The sequence below is a fragment of the Cardiocondyla obscurior genome, linkage group LG02, assembly GCF_019399895.1.
Source record: "Cardiocondyla obscurior isolate alpha-2009 linkage group LG02, Cobs3.1, whole genome shotgun sequence".
Taxonomy (NCBI): domain Eukaryota; kingdom Metazoa; phylum Arthropoda; class Insecta; order Hymenoptera; family Formicidae; genus Cardiocondyla; species Cardiocondyla obscurior.
The window spans coordinates 6,337,307-6,357,804 of NC_091865.1; the positions used below are offsets into that span (position 1 = coordinate 6,337,307).

The 20,498-nt window shown below is 37.6% G+C and overlaps 4 protein-coding genes and 1 long non-coding RNA gene across 7 annotated transcripts in view; 3 read left to right on the forward strand and 2 right to left on the reverse strand.

Moving 5' to 3' along the window:
* Dtn (transmembrane protein 132C dtn) overlaps nt 1–12,382 on the forward strand; it is an 86,110-nt gene extending 73,728 nt beyond the window's left edge. The window contains exons 5-10 of one of the 2 annotated variants that reach the window (XM_070674184.1): nt 1,151–1,294; nt 1,862–2,761; nt 2,965–3,403; nt 4,160–4,596; nt 5,326–5,612; nt 5,785–12,382. In XM_070674184.1, the coding sequence (XP_070530285.1) occupies nt 1,151–1,294; nt 1,862–2,761; nt 2,965–3,403; nt 4,160–4,596; nt 5,326–5,612; nt 5,785–6,499 (2,922 nt within the window). In that variant the 3' untranslated portion in view covers nt 6,500–12,382. The remainder of the gene's footprint in view (nt 1–1,150; nt 1,295–1,861; nt 2,762–2,964; nt 3,404–4,159; nt 4,597–5,325; nt 5,613–5,784) is intronic. The other variant, XM_070674185.1, reaches the window with a different exon arrangement.
* Nucleotides 12,067–12,870, reverse strand: LOC139113218 (uncharacterized). Its single transcript, XR_011547657.1, has 2 exons — nt 12,726–12,870; nt 12,067–12,529 (listed from the first exon to the last, which is right to left on the reverse strand). It is a non-coding gene; the product is annotated as an uncharacterized lncRNA (long non-coding RNA).
* A 52-nt stretch (nt 12,871–12,922) lies between these two features.
* On the forward strand, nt 12,923–14,382 carry LOC139113217 (large ribosomal subunit protein uL16m-like). Its single transcript, XM_070674193.1, has 6 exons — nt 12,923–13,136; nt 13,238–13,306; nt 13,382–13,539; nt 13,617–13,748; nt 13,827–13,937; nt 14,110–14,382. Exons 1-6 carry the CDS (start codon nt 13,094–13,096, stop codon nt 14,323–14,325), a joined length of 729 nt encoding a protein of 242 aa, XP_070530294.1. The 5' UTR covers nt 12,923–13,093; the 3' UTR covers nt 14,326–14,382.
* A 1,429-nt stretch (nt 14,383–15,811) lies between these two features.
* On the reverse strand, nt 15,812–19,058 carry Rad23 (UV excision repair protein Rad23). Its single transcript, XM_070674187.1, has 6 exons — nt 18,766–19,058; nt 18,599–18,671; nt 18,169–18,322; nt 17,881–18,051; nt 17,481–17,812; nt 15,812–17,397 (listed from the first exon to the last, which is right to left on the reverse strand). The coding sequence occupies exons 1-6, from the start codon at nt 18,829–18,831 to the stop codon at nt 17,114–17,116; spliced, it is 1,080 nt and encodes a 359-aa protein (XP_070530288.1). The 5' UTR covers nt 18,832–19,058; the 3' UTR covers nt 15,812–17,113.
* A 90-nt stretch (nt 19,059–19,148) lies between these two features.
* LOC139113214 (ankyrin repeat domain-containing protein 40) lies at nt 19,149–20,476 on the forward strand. 2 transcript variants are annotated; one of them, XM_070674191.1, is made up of 4 exons: nt 19,150–19,254; nt 19,329–19,599; nt 19,738–20,036; nt 20,130–20,476. In XM_070674191.1, the coding sequence occupies exons 2-4, from the start codon at nt 19,481–19,483 to the stop codon at nt 20,474–20,476; spliced, it is 765 nt and encodes a 254-aa protein (XP_070530292.1). In that variant the 5' UTR covers nt 19,150–19,254; nt 19,329–19,480. The 2 variants fall into 2 exon arrangements, with proteins under 2 accessions (XP_070530291.1, XP_070530292.1); XM_070674190.1 differs by having other exon boundaries at nt 19,149–19,599.
* The last annotated feature ends 22 nt before the right edge of the window (nt 20,477–20,498 follow it).

Genomic DNA, 20,498 nt, shown 5'->3' on the forward strand with positions numbered 1-20,498 from the left:
GCGAGCGACGCATTCCGCACGGGGAAATACAAAGTACACGGAGGCGCGTAGTTCGCGTACCGGCCTCGTAAATATTTTCCCCGAGTCTTGGCGCGGATGAGAAAATATTTGACGAAAGAAAGAAAGGGAAAAGAGCCCCGCGGTTCGCGTTCGAAAACCGTAAACCCCGCCCTGTAGCTTTTATCATTGCGAGGGAAGCGCAGTCGTCCACGCGAGCGATATAGTAGTTGGCTGGCGCATACACCCCAACGTGGCATCGGGGATTTAAATTCCCTCGCTGCAATATCCGACCCGTTTGATGTTCCGTCCAAAGCCTCCGCCAGTCTGTATGGACGAACTTGGAAATGGCTTACTAGTCTAGCCGACCGCCCGACCCTGCCTGGCCAACCCCCTTTGCGGAACAACCCCCGTTGACGAACTAGTGTAAAGTACATGGACGGCGTACACGTGAGCGTGTAAGCGCGGCAACTAATCTCTCACGTGTACGAGCAACATCGTGGCGAGCTGAAACAAGTCCTCGCCAGTTGTAAAATAACTACAGTTTACGAAAATCAATTAAGTTTTTTATTTTTTCTTTTTTTCCTTTTTGTTACAAGCTGCTGCTCTATACTTTCTGCGACTTTTACGTTGGGTTATTTTAAAAATATGAACGTAAGAATTTTGCTTTATTTAAATCTCCTTTCAGTTTTAAGTAATTAAACGATGATCGGAGTGATTCATTTCAAATGGTTTAACATTTTTCTCTAATTTTTCTTTTTACGTTTATTAATTTTATTTCGAGACATTTGCCAAAAAGGAAAATCAGAAATATTTTCCAACTATATTTATAAGTTATATATATTTATTTTAATTTTATATTTTGTCGGTAGTTCATATTTTTTCAAATATCACTCACCGCGCCTTTTATTTTGTCACGATGGTAAGGGAGTAAAGTTCGAAGCAGAATAGATAACAGTTATGAATAATGGATAATGGCTCTATCAATGAAGGTTACAGAGATGCATATATTAAAATATATGCAAACTTCCGTCACGTACTATTAAAAATGGGAATAGAAGTTTAGATATGAGGAAAAAAAATATTGGAATAGTTGTATAGTTTTAAGCCACGTGCTTCTCTTCGGCAAGTAATCGTTTACGTTTTATTTCAGAACTGGGAGGTGATGAATACGGCGGTGCTGACGGGGCGTCAGGTATCGCAGGGAATGAAGGTTTTCATTGTAAGCCAAGCCGGTACGGTCGCTGATGTCACCCTGCAGTCGTCCTGTCATTCCGAAGACGAAAGTGTCCTTAAGGTAATTACTTTTTAATTCATCCTCAGCGCGCACTGAAATCCCCAGGAATTTAATCGGAGAAATCTCGGTATTATATACTGCCGTCGTAGAATTTGCCGCTTTTTTTAATTATTAATTTTTTTTAATTTTTATTTTCTGATAACTTGCAAGATTTTATGTTTCTTTCGTACGTGTATACGGCAAAGAAATATCCTGACAAAAATTGTTTTACATATTCGAGCTTGTGAAATTATTATAGATAAATTATTTTATGTATAGAAAAATTATTTTATGTACAGATAAAATATTTTCTTCCAAGTGCCGAGTCCGTCCTTCATAAATGAAAACGACGGTGTCTTACGTTTTGAATGATAGTATTTGAAATTTATGACGCGTCATTTAAAACCTAAATGTATGAGAACAATATCCACGAGTTTGAAACTCCTAATACCCCGTATAATCGGCGGATTATGCGACGCCTTCGATGCCTCAATACCGTACACTTAAACCATGCATTACGAACTACTATGCTCTAGGATCAAACTACATTTAATACCCGATCATTCTCATGAATATCTAAACTTGCAGGTATCGTCCTCGTGTAGCAGCGTGTATGTGGATGGCTCGGAGATCCGGGGCTCCAGCAACGCATCGGTTCTCGTCAAGTATGGCACGTACACCGGCTTGGCGAGATTCACCGTGTGGATGCCCGAGCTGCCGTTGGAGGTGACTGTCACCGACACGCGGTTGAACCAGATAAAAGGCTGGAAGGTACCAGAGGAGCACGTGACAAGCGCAAAGAGTAAGCGGAGCTTGTTGAACGAGACTCAGGTTGAGAACAAGGTAGAAACTACTACAGCGTCAGTAACGTCGGCGCAAACGCCAGCAGTGACCGCGAGAGCGAAGAAAAGAAGCGCCGTCGATCTGGAGGAATCGATAGAAGACACGTCTATGGACGTCGATGACCCAGATGGATTGCTCGAGGAGGACGAGCAGGAGGAGCGGTTTCGGTCCGGCGGAAACGATCACGGGTGGGATACGATTAATTCTATCGATCGGAATCTGTCCCCGGCCAATTGCAGATTACGCTTCCAGCAAAGTCCGGTCGAGGTGCATGCCAGATTTCTCGCAACCGATCACGACTCCGGCAGGGTCTCGTACTTTGTCAATCGACGCACTTGGCTACGAGTGACCGATCTCGTCGCTGGCATGCTGCGTGTTTCTGATCCTAGAATAGCGACGCTTCTTCAAGGTAGACTAGTCCAAGGACGCGGAGTGGGTCGTACAGAAGTGCAGGTGTTGTCGCCAATTACTGGCAGGGTAATCGGCGCGAAGGAAATCAGAGTCGGCAATGATCGCGTGTCCGTAACGCGCCTATCCGTTCGAGTTGTATCCGGACTTCAACTCAGCATCAGTCCTGACACCGCGATTGAGAACGGATATGTCGCCGAAACCTCGGTTACGAGAAGACTAACGGCTCAATATCAGGTATATTATAGACCCCTGTAATATTCTCGTTTATGTTAAAGCTTCTAATGTATTCAGTTAGAAATTGCTTGTTTCAATAAGTTCCACCTACTCCTGAAAAAATAATTATTTATTATAAACATCCAGTGCATGCATATTTCATGATTTAAACAAAACTGTGGTTGTATATGCAAATAAATTTAACGCTGTTGTTGTACTAACAGGAAGGACTGCTGGATATTGACGTGGAATTCTCGGACAGTACCCGTACACCCCTCAGGGAAATCGCTGTGAGCGATTACCATTTACTGGTAGATAGTCTGGATCCGGAAGTTGTAGCGTTCGCACCGATGGTCGCTTCACATCATCCACGAGTGATCGCGGTCGGCGAGGGCCGTGGTGACTTGCTACGCGTCACTTTACAGTTGGCCGACTCCTGCCGATTATCCGGCAGACGTTCGAGCAAAGGCTCTCAGAGGACGGCGACTGCTGCGTTAGCGAGCGCATCGGCCAACGTGGAGGTGGATTTTGCCTCGAGCGAGGTGCCCAATCGGCCGGAATTCGTGCAGAACGACGGCGGTGGTACCGTCGGTTCTCACCATCACAGAGAACGTAAAACAGGCCGGGGCGAAGTCGCATCCGATCTGCACGACATTCTCATCGGTAAATAGATCCTGTTCTTTTTCGCCGCTTTCAGTCTTTCTGTCTCGCTTCTTCTGCATTCTTTTTTTACTTTTCTACGCTTCATAACTGCCTCGTAGCGCATGGTGTGTACTTTGTTTCCTGTGTTTCTTGGCGAAAAACTTTCCTCGGTGCACCGTTTGGCTTGTAAAAAGTTTTGCCTGCCTATTTATGCGTGATCTCTCCCCACGGTTTCTATCCAGTCCTTCATAACTGATAGCCCTCCTCCTTTGCGCTGAATGTTAAATGCGTCTAGTTCTAAGAATAATTCGTAACGCAACGTGCTCGTTACTGAAGAGCATCGGAGAACTTTGCTACTTTTATCATTCAACATTATGAAACGTCTGTTTGAACGTTTTTACAAACAGCTATAAGTTTCATCGAGTTAAAACTCGCTCTAAAATTCTTAATCTTGGTAATATCGAGATATTTCTTTCTCTTCTTCCTGCCGCCGGGTAACTTTAAAATTGAGAATTAATCGAGTTATATTCGTATATAAGCATTGATACGTAGACATCAAAGTACAAAGTCAAATATACAGTTTAGCAATATACTTGCCGGATCAAGAGTATTATAGACGCACTTTCAGCATCCTCGCGTACTGCACAATATCCAATAGCATGTCTGGCCGCTGTCTAGGGCAAAGGAACCCTCAGCGGCTCTCTCTAACTCTGCACAAACACCCCGTCTCACTCTATCCTCTCTCTCTTTCTCTCTCTTTGTTTTTTCTGTGCAAAGGGTTACCGCTGAAAGACGAGAAAGACGGGCACGAGCACGAGCCTTTGGTGCAGGCACGGCAGCATCGCACGGCTATAGCTAATGGCATGTCTTCAGGGGGCATGGGCGGCGTCGGCGTTCGTCATCACGGCGTCGGGGCACGGATGAGCCCGCTCGAGATTGGGATGTACGTGCTGTTCGCGGCGTTCTGCTTCGCGATCGTTGTCTTTGTCGTCTCCTGCGTGGTGTACGCCAGCAAGTTCAAGCCCCAGCCACCGGACTCCCCGCTGACCGGTTCGGCCGTCCCGGTGCTTTCCGGCGCGGGTGCAAGGGCCCGCGCCGCCGCGAACCAGCTGGCATCAGGCAGACGACCGCCCCGTGAATCGACCACCAACGCACACGACTGGGTATGGCTGGGTAGAGCAACCCTCGAGCGAGCCGCCTGCGGTCCGCAACAGGTACATACCGGTGTCAATTCAATGATTCGCAAGCGAAACCATAAATGAGGCCATCGACAATTATTAAAACTAACTCTCGATGCCCTCAAATGCTGGCGAGACAGTTAATTGCATCATTAAATATGTGTAACATATCAGTTTATTTTGTAAATCAAAGAGATTAGAAAATTAGATTTTTTTATAAGATTTTATTTTTCCCCCCAAGTTTGATTGCTCAAATGGTATAAATTATTTGGCACAGAAATATATAAAATAGTATTTTTAATAAGTATAATTCAATTTTGTAAAAGTTTTATTTACCTTTATCGATGTCATCAATTTATATTTTGCGCTCCACTGCCCTATCTGTTATTTCAATAATGTTAACAAACTGTTATTTACATTAATTTCTTGATCAAGTGTTTCACTTGAAACTGCAGTTCAAGTATCAAATATTCAGCGCTACAAAATTATTGAGGCTCAGTGACAAATTAAAGAATAACAAATCTAATTTTAAACAAACATAGTCGATAGCGATAACAGTTCAGCGAGCACATTCAGGATTAATCCAGTAACTGAAATCAATTCGAGTTTTCTGTCGATGAGATTTGGCGCTGTAAATATCCTTACCCATTTCGATAGCCCAGTGACAACGTGTTTAAAAAAAAAAAAAGAAATAAAATAAAACAAGTGGGATTTTGCTGGATCAATTTAATTGGCAAGGGGAAAAAAACTCGATTTGTGTTGCAGGTGCGCGTAACGAGTAATCCACTAGCCGGCGAAGGTGAACCCGAGGCCGAATTGGGCACATGCTTCGACAATCCGAATCACATCGAGCTACCGTCTGCTAATCAACGACCAAGCGGCGGTACCAGCGCCATCGACACCACCACTTATTCCAAAAGGGATAGAGTTGCGCGAAACAGCTTCGCGGCCAAATCCGCGATCAAGCCATCCGCAGTGATACCGCCTACTACGTCTACGACGGTATCAACAGCAACGTCGATGGTAGCTTCAACGAACACCGCGCGGAACGAGTAATTATGATTGAGCTGTTTTCTCTAAAATTTTATTCCTCGGAATTAAAGATTCTCTTGCGAGGAAGAAAGTAATGTATAAAACAAAAAAAATTCTTTATTATGAATTGTATGATATGTGATTCGATACTTTTAAACATTCTGTGAATCTTATCGCGATTGTTTTTTCCAGTAACGATGATATTCCTCCACCTTTGCCGCCACACGGAGTGCCGATCGCGAACTCGACAACGGCAACTACGGCGACCACGACGACGGTCGGCACGAATAACGCGAGCAACGGCAATAACGAAGATTATAAACCGCCGGTACCACCGCATAGGAACACGGGAGTAGGCGTGCGGTTGCCAGAACCGCCGCGGAAACACCGCCACAGGGCATCCAGCGGTGGTAGCGGCGGTCATCACAGGAACAATCATCGGCACAGCGACAAAACACCGCAGCAGTCAAATCATCATGTAGTTAAGTCACACGGGAAGCCTAGAGTGGAAAACACAAATAAGCAGAACGGCGAGGACGAGGAATTCGTAGAGTTGGTGAACCACGACGACAGCAATAGACATCTCGCGAAGGAAGGTAGATCCCGGGAGATTAAAAGAGCGACCATAGTCGGTAATCCAATGTACTCGTCGTTCTCCACCTCCGCCGTAGGGTCCACCGTCGTCTCTACCGTAAATTCTACTACTCCTACTGGCGGCGAGACTTCGTCCACCACAACATCTCCGCCGTCTTCGTCACCGTCCGCCTCTTCCTCCTCATCCTCCTGTAGCGCCTCGTCCTCCTGCCAAGAGCAGGAGGAACCGGTGGCACTCGACGACCTTAATCTAGGTATGGATTACAATCAGATCATGCAGTACTTTGATAACTTAAAAGAATCGAATGCCTAGGTGAGGCCATTCGGCCTTTTCGAAGGTCGATCCGTAGTCAACGTCGATACGGAACACCGGAATCCTCGTTAGTAGATATATAGTAAGCGCATCGAGATGTCTCTTTTTCTCCTCTTGAGGATTTTCCTCGAGAATTCTGTCGAAAATCGCTTTCGCAAGGATGAGATTTTGCTATTATCGAAGACGACGATTTCTCGGATATTTCGTATTTTAGACTATAATCTAGTCAGCTTCCTAGCAGCACATTAAGAGTAACGCGCAAATACATACGCATATACACGTACACGTACGCTCATATTAACAAAAACTTAAAAAAAAAAAAAAGAAAAAAAAAAGAGGATAAATCCTTCGCACACAAGTCACACAGTCCCTCGACAATTTGTTACGACTGCTAGCAATTTTTAGGCGCAACGGGTAAAAGTTCCTCAAGTACCATAATTTGCTGACGTACATTCGTATTTGATCACATCGATACGTAAATAATGATACGTAAAATGTAATATGCGATAAGATAAAGAGATTATGTATTACAATGTTTTATATTATAGACGTGGCAAATGCATATATTCTTATTCTACTTTTTTACTATTTTTATATAAATTATTAAGTTATCAAAGCGGTCGAAGGTTGTGTAATCCATCCTTCTTTCCGCTGACAATTTTGCTATTTTTATTTACGGAATATCTTCTTTGACGGTTTTGAATCCCGGATTGAAACTGATGTGTTCAAATTATTTAATCTCTATCGTAATTTATACTTTATTACACACGCAAAGTGTTAGTTACTCATGTACCGTGACTGGGAAAATTTGCTGGCGTAATAAATAGTCGGAGTACTGTTTGTACACGAAAAGAGGCTTTACAAAAATTGACTGTCGGTGGCCGGTGGGGTAGGTAAATCGCTCGCTCGGCAGCGAAAGCGTCACGCGGTATTACGACGTTCCGGATCTCGCTGCGAGCTTTCCTTCGTTTCGTGCAGGATCATATCGTGGATCCTCGCTATTGCCCCCGTGCCATTGATCTTGATCTCTCGCTCGAACCCTTTATCGCTACCACGGTTCCTCCTCTCGTCAGGCCGCAAGACAACGAGCGTCAAACAATTCGAGATTCAATTTATGTTTTAATCGCGCGTGCATCTCATAACTTTTATTAAAATTTTTTACATTTTTTTCTTTTTTTTTTTATGTCGAGTTTCGTGCCATAAACTAGGTTTTACATCGAGAGGCTCTTACGAACGATTCAAAATACATCCTACATTTTTTAATTTCGAAATTTTTGAAGACTAAGGCCTTCGAGATAATCTTACGCTTACTTTCAGCGTGCAATTTCCGCGTGCATTTTTCAACGATAGAGAAAGTGCAAAGAGATATATACCTACGAATATATCATATATAATAAAAACTGATTGACATTGCGTACATGGAGAAACAAAGAAAGAAAAGTTTTTTACCGCTGCGTGTCTCTTCTTCGTTGTTTCTGCCAATGTTTAATTTTCATTCGGCGCTCGCTCCGCATGCGATGCCCCGTTGACGGTGAGCTTATTGGATTCACCGAACGACCGGCTGTCAATCAATCGAGAATGATATGCTAAGCACGATTAAAATACGACGAAACGTTCACTTGCGACCTGATCCAGTCGCATCGGAGGAGATATATTTATTCAATCGACTGTACGTCGTAATGTTTGTAAATTTTGCTTTGTAAGACTGTGTACATATATAAATATTAATATAAAAAAAATATATATATATGTACATATATATATATTATATATATGTATATGTATATATATAGATGCGATAGAACGCGTGTTAATTATGAATTTACAGATTTAAAGTTACATTTGTATGGCTAATAGAAAATCGCAACTCGTTCCATGCGTCGTTCGGCGGAAAACTCCTTCAGCTTCGTATTGAACGAGAGAAAACGTTGACGGCGAAACACGCGTATACGTTATAATGCTCTACGATGCTCGAACGCTGCTCTCTGATATTGCAATTTGAGTTACTCCTCGTCCCCCGGAGATTATCGTTATCTTATTAAGTACGCCGCGCTTACGACCTTTTCATTCTGCCGAAAGTACTATCATAACGTGAATGAATCCACGTGCGTGTACGACATCGTTGAAGTGAAATTAATACGAGTATATGAAGCATTTTGGCATTGGTACCTATAGTTGTAACGTATCGGCATACATTTGGGTACAACACTGAGATATCTTAATTAAGTGCGGTCTTGCTTTAAACGTTTGTATCTAGGTATTATATCCGTTACGGGATTACTGTAACGTGTGTGTATATATATATACTTGCCATATCAAGTGTATAATTGTATATTTTAAAATATTGAACTTGGCCATACGATATGACGAAAATATCTCTTCATTTTGTAACATATTTATTCGGTACAGATTTTATTCGTAACCGTTAACTTGTCACAATGCTTTAGCAATACGCGGAAAAAATTATTCGAAATTTTCACCAACTGTTTCATGCATATATTTAGATGCTATTACGGAAAAAAAAAAGTTTGTACCTAGATACAAAAAATGATCATGTAGCCAATACATTTTTATTTAAAGTATGTATAAACTAAGTGAATATTATTTATAATTGGATTATTAAAAAAAAAAGAAGTATATTTATTATTTCGGACAAGTAAAAGATAAACTATTTTTGAAACTTTTTTTATAATGAAAATTATGAGATAATTATTAACTAATTGCATTGGGTTATATGAATAAAGTAACGTGAATATTTGTAATAAAAATGTAAATATAAAAACTTAAAGCAAAAGCGTATATTGCAATTTATATGAATTTTATTTTTTACAATACGACTCATTCTGTTAAAATTATTAATTTTATTTGCATAAACTCTTTAAAAATAAATTAATCTAAATAGTTGATAGAGCATATTCATTTAGTTTATATGTATTTTCTTTCGCACTTGTCACGACGGAAAAATAGAAAATTATTTGTTCTTCCCCGATCGATTAGAATAATTACAAGCTCACCTACCATTGTTTTCCATAATAAAATTAATAATTAAACGATGAAATGAAACAAAGACAATTTAAACGTAAACGACCTACTCCAAGAATCAGCCAGGAAACTTATAGCTATGTATGCATCTACAATGTAAGGACTATGATGTCTAAATATGTATGTAACTATAAGTTGTGTGCCAGCACATCGCGTGGGACAATAGTGATTTAATCCATCGGCGGCAAATGGCGTTTAACGAACAAATAATCAAAGGCGCCTCGTCTTAAAACGTAATGAAATGAACGTGACTACACAGTTGCAAGAACATTGAGAAAAGAGTCGGAACTATGTGAAAGTGTTCCACCGAAAATCTAGTCTTAGCATAATTATTATAATACATATAAATATATTATATATATATTACATATATATATATACTATATATATATAGATAAATATATAAAATATTACTCAGTGCGATGTACGTTGCCTTTCGTCCGATAATACGTATCTTATGAATACCCCGCGGTCACCGTCGATGCGTTAAGCTTAATGTACATATAATCGACCCTTAACGGATATGACAGAAACGAACCACTTATTCAGATGTTCCTTAAATCGGATAAATAGGACATGCTAAAATATATATGGAAAATTAAATTTGTCTTGCACGCAAAGAACAAAATAATGAAAAAAAAAAAAAAATAATGAAACAGAAAAATGTTTTTGTTAATAACGACACGATAAAATTATTCGTACTGATTAATATGGACACTCAATACATCAATGGCTTAATAAACATACATAAAACGAAAAAGTAAATATATAGTTTCATATCACATTATACAGAATTCACCATATCAGTTAAGGTTAAATAGTTTTGGAACCAATTGTAAAAACATATTCTTCTATCCAAAAGCTATCGATTCTTTGTGAATTTTTTTTTTCTATAATTTAATCCAGATGTATCGTAATAAAAAGCGGCTCTTGATAATATACCTTTTTATATACGAAAAAAAGGAAAATTGGAAGTAACTCTCAATACTCAAGAGTTTTATTTTAAAAAATACTCAAGCGTGTACTGAAATTTGTAATCGTATCTCACATTTGACTAATATTGCCTTGGAAAATAACATAGTTAACGAATATAAAATCTTACATTTGTTGACAATAAAATAAAAAATTAAGTTCTTCTATTTTTCCTAATAATTAATAATTCTGCGAATTAATCTTACGCATTGTATAACATCATATGTGAAATAGTCAGGAAAATGTGAGAAACGAGGGTGTATCTTAGCCGCCTCAGGGTCATTGCTTTGTTCTTTTTTTGTTATTTCCTTTCTAAGTGAATAAAACTACGAGATTCAACGGTGAACACGGTGAAACCAAGCACGAGTCGATCATATCCGAATATCAAGCGAAATAGGCGCGCGCTAATCGTTCGTATATATAAATTATATATTATACGAATATGAAACGATTTTGATATAAGGACATCTACGGTGATTATCATGATGCCATAGTGTTTACTTATTGTTAGTCTTACTGAGAGTGATCGGAGTCAGTGGCTTGTATGTTAGTATATCATCACGAGGCGCGCTTACACATACACATATGCATATATGTATATTAGACAAAGTCTCGTGCACATATGCACTTCCAGTTCTACATCATTTTGACAAAAGACTTGCGCTTCGTAATATTAACAAGCTTCTCGATTAAAACTAGACTATCGGAACGTCCTTTTTAATGTAGTCCAGTGATTCCCAACGAGATTCTCCGTTTTTTTTTTCTTTTCTTTCTTTTTTTTAATTCGCGTTTCTTGCTCTTTTTAAATAATTATTTTTTAATGGTCAAGTACGGATGTCTTATTTAATTTTAAATAATCATATTTTCGTAAATGTTCACAGATAATGTTAAAAGTAAAATAAAATTATAATGGTAACCAATACTTGATCGCTTGGGAATCACTGGCAATTCCTTCAAAGATACCTCCTTTTTTATCCTCGTATTTATTCCAACGATTCTACGAAAATTCCTATCCACGACCAATGTAACAAGCGACAGTAAACGCGCGCGTCGCAACCCTTCCAATCTTCCCTTATACCTGAAATCTTAATAATTCGGAGAGTTACGGTAGATCCATCGCAACGCATCGCTGACTCTGCATCCGCGCACATTCCTCAAACACCCTGTTTATTTTAAGTGTGATAAATGCGGAACTGGAGAGAGAAGCAAGCGATAATTAGTAACTACTAACTACGCTCGCGACGACGATGCTCGAGGACGTTGACGATGGCTGTAATGACTGCGTGCACGATGACGACAAATTATTCGACGACGTAAATGCCCTTTGAAAAAATCTGAAAAAGAAAACGGAAAATGAATAAGATATTAAACTAATTTGTTTAGATAAATTTTAAAGCTTTTAAAATAAGATCCATCTTCCTCGTTGCCACGCATATTACGATGTTCATTAAAAAAATAAAATGTGGAGTTAAATAATATCTCTAAAGCATTGCTGAAACTCTTATTAGCAAATATATTATCACGTATGTTAATATAAACCACACTATTGTTACTTATACATTACTATCATTAAATTATTGTCATTGTTACTGTTACTGTTAATGTTATTAAGATTATTGCTGCTGTTGTCATCACCGCTCCAGTCGTGGTTGTACCAGAGCCAAGAAATTTCATTAACGTTGTCGTTGCCATTATCGTCATTGCGACCGTAGCCGTCGTCACTGTCGACATCAATGTCAGCGCCGCCGATATGCTATAATTAATAACAATAAGATACGACTATCGCCTACTCAATGTACAATATGTAGTATTTACCTGTTGTTACCATCAAACCGTCATCAAAGATATATAAAAATATTGTAATTGTAACATATCGAGCTTCACTCTCATATCACCAAGCCCTTTCTCCTCAAACTGGCCTGATGTTCTACAGCTCTACGTACAACGTTTGGTTATTTATAACGAAATAAAGATGTTTAGCCGGCGTTCCATTCGATATTTGATCCTTTCAGGTTTCTAAAGGAAGAAGAAAAATCGACGTGAAAACTGGACTACTGAATAAACTTAAGATATTTAATTACAAGCCCGCAGCATATACCTGAAACTTTTGTTTAACTTTTGTAATTAATTATTTTGTAATTCTGACGAAAAGCGATATATATAATACATTATATGTATATGTGTATACGTATTACATCGTTCTTTAGCTTACAGTATCTCGGAGAAAAGCGTCTTCTCTGGTCTTCTCCAGGTATTTTTTTTTTAACAGCACAAAACAATAAGTTGCTTTGTTTTGAGTATATTTTATCATCAATCTGAAGATAATTATAAATATTTTATTGATAACTCACGTAGTTTACTGATAGATGGAGCTGAACAATTAATCAAATATTCGGCGCACGACGTGACCATAACCTGTAAGAAAAAACAACTTGGAGTAATGTTGGAGTACATTTAATTGCTCAAAAACTTTCTCACGCTTATTTTATGTGACAATTAAAGTGAGTCTTATCTATTTCTTTACTTCGAACTATTCAGCATTTTGTAAGTGTTGAATAAAAAAATCTACTCGATCTAAAAATGATACGAGCATCAAGAAATCTGGCACATAATTTACTTTCCAGTAAGTATCCTTCGTGGAACGTTATCTTGCGAGGAAGTTAAATTAAGGTAAATAATTTTCGTAATTTTTTAATCACCTTTCGTATTGTAACATTTTTCTAGCATGGCAGTCTGTATCTGCAACACAAATAGCTGGTATAAAGGTCTTTCCTGAGCCACCAAAATATGGCGGTAAATGCGTATATATTTATAGATATTATTGCAATATAATATTAATTATATTAATTGAAAATTAAATGTTGTTAGATATCGAAGTTCCAGAGCGACCAAAACTCAAAATTATGGAAAAAGTTCCACAGTTTCCAAGTAGTATGCGTCCTCCTAAGATGCAAAAAAGACTGAGGTACATGCGTGGCCCTGAAGAGATTCATAACTTCCTTATGTACAAACAGTTTGGTATAATTGTAAGTCTACATATCAATTACATTTAATAATAAAATAAATTATTATAAAAATATATTACTTTTTTTTTAAATTATAGGCAACAAAAGGAGGTAGAATGAAACATGGTCACTTTGAAATGGTACGTTTGACAATTAGTAGAAAAATTGATCAAAAAAGGATGTTTGCAATTTGGCGTATACCTGCACCATGGCAACCAATTACGAAAAAGGTTAGGCATATATAATGACTAGAGAAAATTAATTTAATTATTTCTTTTTTTTACATGTATATAATAATTATATTCTAGGGACAAGGACAACGTATGGGTGGAGGTAAAGGTGCTATTGATTCTTACGTCACGCCTGTTAAAGCAGGACGAGTTATTATTGAAGTCGGTGGTAAATGTGAATTTTTTGAGGTACTTACGTATACATATCTTACGATATTTTATACATTTTCGTAAACTCAATTTTTTACATAGAAATCTTTGAACATATATATTCTTAAATTTTTTTACTGTACATACCGATATAAATTATTAAATCAAAAATATAAATAAAAATATACTAATATGTAAAATTCTTTTTTAGGTAAAGAAAACATTGACCCAAATAGCAAATCAATTACCGTTTGAAGCCAAAGCAATTACTCAAGAAATGATGGACGAAGAAGCAGCTGAAGAAAAATGGTTAGAAGAGAACAATCAGCATCTTTGGACTTGGAAATATATGATTCAGAATAATATGCTAGGTTGCCACAAGTGGATATCACCGTTTGATAAATGGTGGTTTAATAAACATCGATAATTTAATAAATATATATAATAAATATTATAAATATTAGAAAAAATTTATGAGAAAGCACTTTTATATGTTTCCTTTTTATAAACTGCGAAAAGTCATCTCTCATAAATTGTTCCTTATGTGAAAAACATAATTAAGATTATTCAAACGCGAAGTGTGCGCATGATTTGTTTTAGTTAAATAAAATTAGTAATTAGCCCATAGGTAGCTGAGAAGTTTGAGGTAAGCAAAATCAAAATTATAATATATCCGACTTCGCGTACGTTGAATTTTCCGCGTGGTCTTGGCGGAAAATTAAATTTTGTTTTAGTTCCCAAGAACTTCAAAACGTGGCGCCATTGTCGCCGACAGAAACACATCCAAGTATCTCTTGATTTTATACAATTCTATACATACGTGGATCAAGGATGTCTTCTAGATTGTTGAGGTTAAGCTAAAGAAAGTATGTATAAAAACATGTTGATAATAACTTGAAAATTATATTTAATAACTCCACTAAAATTAATAAGAACTCTACTAAGATAATAAGTACGAAATTAAATGTTTTAATATATATAATCTACTTGTATCTTAAAGAACCAAATATTATATTTAAATAAATCTTTGTTTGATTTCAACGAATGATTAAAAGTTTAATAATCTTTATTCAGATGACAAAACTGCTGGAATGGCTGTCATGCACAACAGTGATTTTTGGCGTGTGGCTTGCTACAATTATGAGCGAGTCCACTTTTGTCAAAAAATGGCATGAAGTAATACTTTTCCTTCCACTTGTTTTCTTATTCCTTTTTGGATTGTATGCAGTCACAATCGTCTTATATAGAGTATTTACTTTTAATACCTGTAAAAGCGCTGCCACTGAACTACAACAAGTTGGTTCCTTTGTTATCTAAAAAGAAATAATTATATTAGTGTTGCTATTTAATATTACTGCTTTATCTTTTTTTTTTTTTTTTAGCAAATAGAAGAAGCTAAAAAGGATCTTCAGAGCAAAGGCATAAAGTTGTGAAGAACTGATATTTCATTTTAAGACTTTTATAAATTGTTAAATAAAAAAAAACATTGATTTATCTACTTTGTACATATTTAAATATATAGCTTTCTACATTTAAACTTTGTGTTAATATTTTATATTAAATTAAAAAATAATATGAATAAGTATTACATATATATAATCATATTCGCAAAATTTAAACCTATTATAAAATTTATAACATAATATTGCTAATAATATTTTGAGAACACGATTATATATACATATACGAGTTGCAATTTTTAATAGTAAATTTGATTTACGAAATTTTCGATAAAATAACTTATACCTTTTTTAGAGAATGTACATTAATTACATACCTCAAAATGTTACAATTACACTTTTTCTTTTTTTATTTAAATATTTTTGTATAATAGTCTTTATAGCATTGCAGGAACGAAGTTAACGAACATGTGCAAATCTTTCATAAAATTACTTATTAATGTAATGGACGAATTTGCATTTGTGGAAATCGTAATTTATTCATTTATACTATGTATTACAAGTGTGTTGAGCACACAACAGAATGCGTTTCTGTTTTAACAGTAGTTCTTTTCTATTAATTTCACTATTTTTATAAAAAAAGGGGGAGGATAAAACTTGAATCAGCATAATAAACTGACTGTAATTTTATGCAACTGTCACTATAGCTCTCCAACGAATATTTTTTATATTGTTTTTTTTGTTTTTTTTTTGTATTTTTTTTTTGCACTAAATATATGTAAGAGCGATGAAAGTTTTTCAATATTGTTGTTTCAATAATATTAATAAGTAACTGTATGGTACAAATTTAAGAATAAAAAATTTCCTACATGTATCGTGCATAAATACGTACAAATGTATGTATGTTTATTATGTGATGCATAAGTAAAATTATTCTTTGTGTAAATAAAAAAAATTTATAATTTTATGATTATATATATTTTATTTGAATTTCAAATTATAAATAATTTGATAGGCAAAAATCTCACATTCAAGGCAAAACTTAATATATACGTTGAGCATACCAAAATTTCTTTAACTTACAATTTATTGTGACGTGTAAAAGAGGCTTTTAAGATTTAAACCAATTAAGTGATTATTATTTAGAAGTAAAAAATCTCCTTGTATATACATACATAAATACGAATATATGCAAGTACATATGCCAAACAGGTGAATTCTATAATTTTTATATCAGAAAGCCAAGAAATGTACAAAATGCATTTATTATACCTTCATGCATACATTTAGATATGTATAAAACATACCTTAACGCGAGAGTGAACACATCGTCAATTTATATATGCCCGACCCTCAATATGTAACTACTGCAAGGTATTTTTCTGCAGAGTAAGGCTCATAAGGCTTTCTCATATAAAAATGTAATTATATTGCTCCATGTATATTAAAGAAATATAAGATCTTAGAGCACTTGTAGGCTGTAAGGATGGATTTTATAACACCGTCTGCTGCAAGCAACAATTCTTTCTCTCATAAACATGTGTTACATATTTAATGAAATGGTTTTAAAAGTATGAAACAATGCTTAAAAGAGCTGACATACATGTTATGGTATGCGCTTACTTTTAAATTTAATCGCTTACCAAACACACCAGGATTTTATCTACACAACAAATAAAATAGCATAGATATTGTGTATATCTATTTACAAAATAAAGATGATTATTGTAAGGTAAAAATGATAATGGTGCGATTATCCACCCTCTGTCAGTCCTGTTCTTTATTCGAAACACCGCGTAAAATCATATGAGCGATTCAGTCGTCGAGATTTTGCGAAAGTAGGAAGTTAGCAGCGAGATTTTCGTTCTTTTCACAAGCGAAATACGCTTGTACGACTAAATGTTCTGGGAAACCTAACGCCTTCAACCTCTCGATAGCATCTCTGTCCTGTGGTGTTATCTGTATCAAACCGGATGCTACGCCTGCTGCTGCACCTGTACCAGCCCCACCATTTACAGCACCTCCTGCTGTAGCTGCAGCCGTGGCCGCTACGCCTCCTCCAGATGCTGGCAAAACTCGCGTTCCCGAAGTAGGTTCCACTAGACGAGAAGAAACATATTATAATTAAATATTATTTTCAGTCATATGTGTTTTTTTCTTTAATATACGCATCTAAACTAACCAGGTTCGTTGAGCATGCGTACAAATGCTTCTTGATTTTGAGAAATGAGCTGTAAAAGGGCAGGATTAGTGGAACCAATTTGCTGAAGAAGATTATTGAGGAGCTGTGGATTCTGCTGAATGACCTGGCGCATTTGCTGAAATTGTGGCTGCAAACGTAAGAAGGCCAACGGATCTTGACTCTGATCCTGAAGCTGTTCTTGAGCTTCTGGTGGATCTTCAGGGGGGTCTTCAAAGAGTTGCGCAGGTATGCCCGTTAACAGATATTCGACAGCTCTATCAGGATTGTTAAAACTCGCACGTAACGCCTGGACCACTTGTTCCCGATCGTACCTGTAACAAAATTATTATATAAGTATTAATCGGGTGTAATTCGGCATATTACTCTTTTTTATACGCACCCCATATCCATGATGTTGTTTACCATAGTGTTATAATCTTCTCCCATTAGCAAGGCACTTTCTGCTTGACCAGCCGCTGGCGCAGCTGCCGCGGGTTGCTCTTGCACATTACTAGCTGCTCGTGTAGTATCCTGAACATTAGGGTTTGAACTAGGTTGCGTTGTTGCTGAGCTATAACAAAAATACAAGCTTGTAAATTCAACAATTTTTTATCGCAATTTTTAATTTTATAAAAAACTGCCGCCAAGTTTATGCTTTACGAACAAAGTGTCACAACCTTCAGCTTACCTAGTAGACTCCTCTTTTTTATCACCCTCGGAACGCTGTTCTTCACTTGTCTTAGGTGTAGCACCAGCTTTAGGCTTTGTTACCATAACAACTATAAATTTCTTCTCGTCGATATTATATTCTGTTAAAGGCTGCTCATCTGCTAATATTTTTCCTGAAAGTGTTCTCATACTGTTAAAAATATCTCGAGGGAAAAAAAAATAAAGAATTCACCGCATATCACGACATGTGCGGTAACATAACCTAGAAGCGTTTCTGCAAGATCATTCTTATCGCGGGGGATGCTATATTTAAACGCGTGCGGGCCGCGTGACACTTGGGGTGACATTATTGCGAGGTGAATTCTTTTCCAATTGCGCGAGGAACAAGCCGGGCGCCATCCCGGGCGAACGTATCCAACAAATTAGGTTATTTAACCGTGTCCTCTTACCAGCGTATATCAACTTCTGATGCTCGGCAGGAAAACCTTTCTGCGTCTCGATTTTCTCCTTGAGATCTTTGACCTGATAACGAGAAGAGCGAGCGTAATAATCCCCGTCGTACGGCCGCTCGAGGAGTCGGCTTCGTTGGTTCGAATCTAGCACGATTTTTACTTACAGTTTGCGACGAGTCGATCTCTATCGTGAACGTTTGCTGCTGTAAGTTTTTCAGCGTTATAATCATATTGCCGGGATGGATGAGCACGTCGCGCGGCGTACGTCAGGCAATCGCAAAATTAGTCCCGCGTGCCTCTCCACGATAAGAATAAAAACGGTGTTTTGGTAGAGATTTTTTTCGGCGATGAGTCTGCACTGCCTTAAACAGCTCTCCCCAGCTCTCTCGCGGCCGCGGGTTGGGTGTATGAATGTTAACACTTGCGACAGTGTGCGGCGAGAAAACATATGATAATGAAAGATCTAGCGACGGGTACCAACCGCTGCGCGCGTCCGGCTCGAATTCGAGTAGCGCCGCGACGGTTTGGGTAAAAAGAACGAACACGGCTTCCGCAGCCAACTTGACAACGATCTCGTTGGATCTTGTCCAGTGCAGACGGTGCACTACGTACGTACGTACCTCGAAAAGATATCCGAATATAAAAACCGAATTGTAAATAAAATAACAACGTAAACTCATCGATCAAAGTTATTAAAAAAAAAGAAATATCGAAATTTTGTCCGTAGGAACGGAACGGCGCGGTTAACTGATTCTCGCGCCGCTACGCGCTTGGCATTCTTTAGTATCTTCGCGTTTCGATCCACCTGGCTCTCTCAAATGTAGCACCGTGATAAATATGGGATATATCGTAAGACGGTGCGTGTAAAAATCTCAAAAGATGGAAAGAATGCTCGAGGAACGTCTAAGGGAGAGGGTCTGCTTCGGCGACGAGGACGGCGTGCGAGATCTCTTGAATCTTGGCGTCGACGTTAACGCACGGCAGCCTGGCAGTGGATGGTACCTCACTCTTGCTTTGATATTTTTAGAGGCAAAACCCCATAGGCATTGCGTTTCCCTCGTATATTTGATAAAAATCCTGTATGCTTCTTTTTTTTCTTATGCTTGCTCAAAGAATTTTTTTAATTCGTACTTCAGGACTGCATTACATTGGGCGTGCAAAGAAGGACACTTCGACATCGCCGCCTTACTCTTGAAAAATGGTGCTGATAAAAATCTACGATCTGATATAGGTGAAACTCCCGTGTCTGTTTGCAGCAATCAGCAGATTTTATATCTTTTAAGCACAGGCAATGATCTCGAGCGAACGTATGATTCGTCGATGCATACAGTTATACCTGCGTATGCACAGTCGGATTTTTTGCGTCCCACTGTAAATTCTTCAAAAATTGGAAACATATATGACAAAAGCAGAATCCTCACATTGCCTCAAGACGGTGATAATTTTTTTTTAAACAGTTACCTATAATTAAAAATAATAAAATGTGTCGAATAATTTATAAATAATTTATATTCTGATGCATTTTTAGAATTGGTGCTGAAAATTCGGGTTGCAAATACGGCGGATCCAGATTTTATCGAGGTTGAATTATCACGAGACGATTTGACATATCAAGGCTTGTTATTATTGTGCTGTATAGAATTAAATCTCAATTCCCGTCAAGTCCAGAAATTACGAAAATTGCCTAATACTAGATTGAGAAAGGATAAGGACATTGAGAGACTCCAGAATTTCCAAGAAATCGAAGTTGTTGTAGACGCAACAAATGCGTACAAAAGCACGCAAAATGCTAACGGTGTCGCCAATAGTTTGCCAATATTACCAGCTAATGGATATCAAAGTATATCTAAGAAGGATCAGACCATCTTGTATTGATTGATTATTTACACCGAAAAAG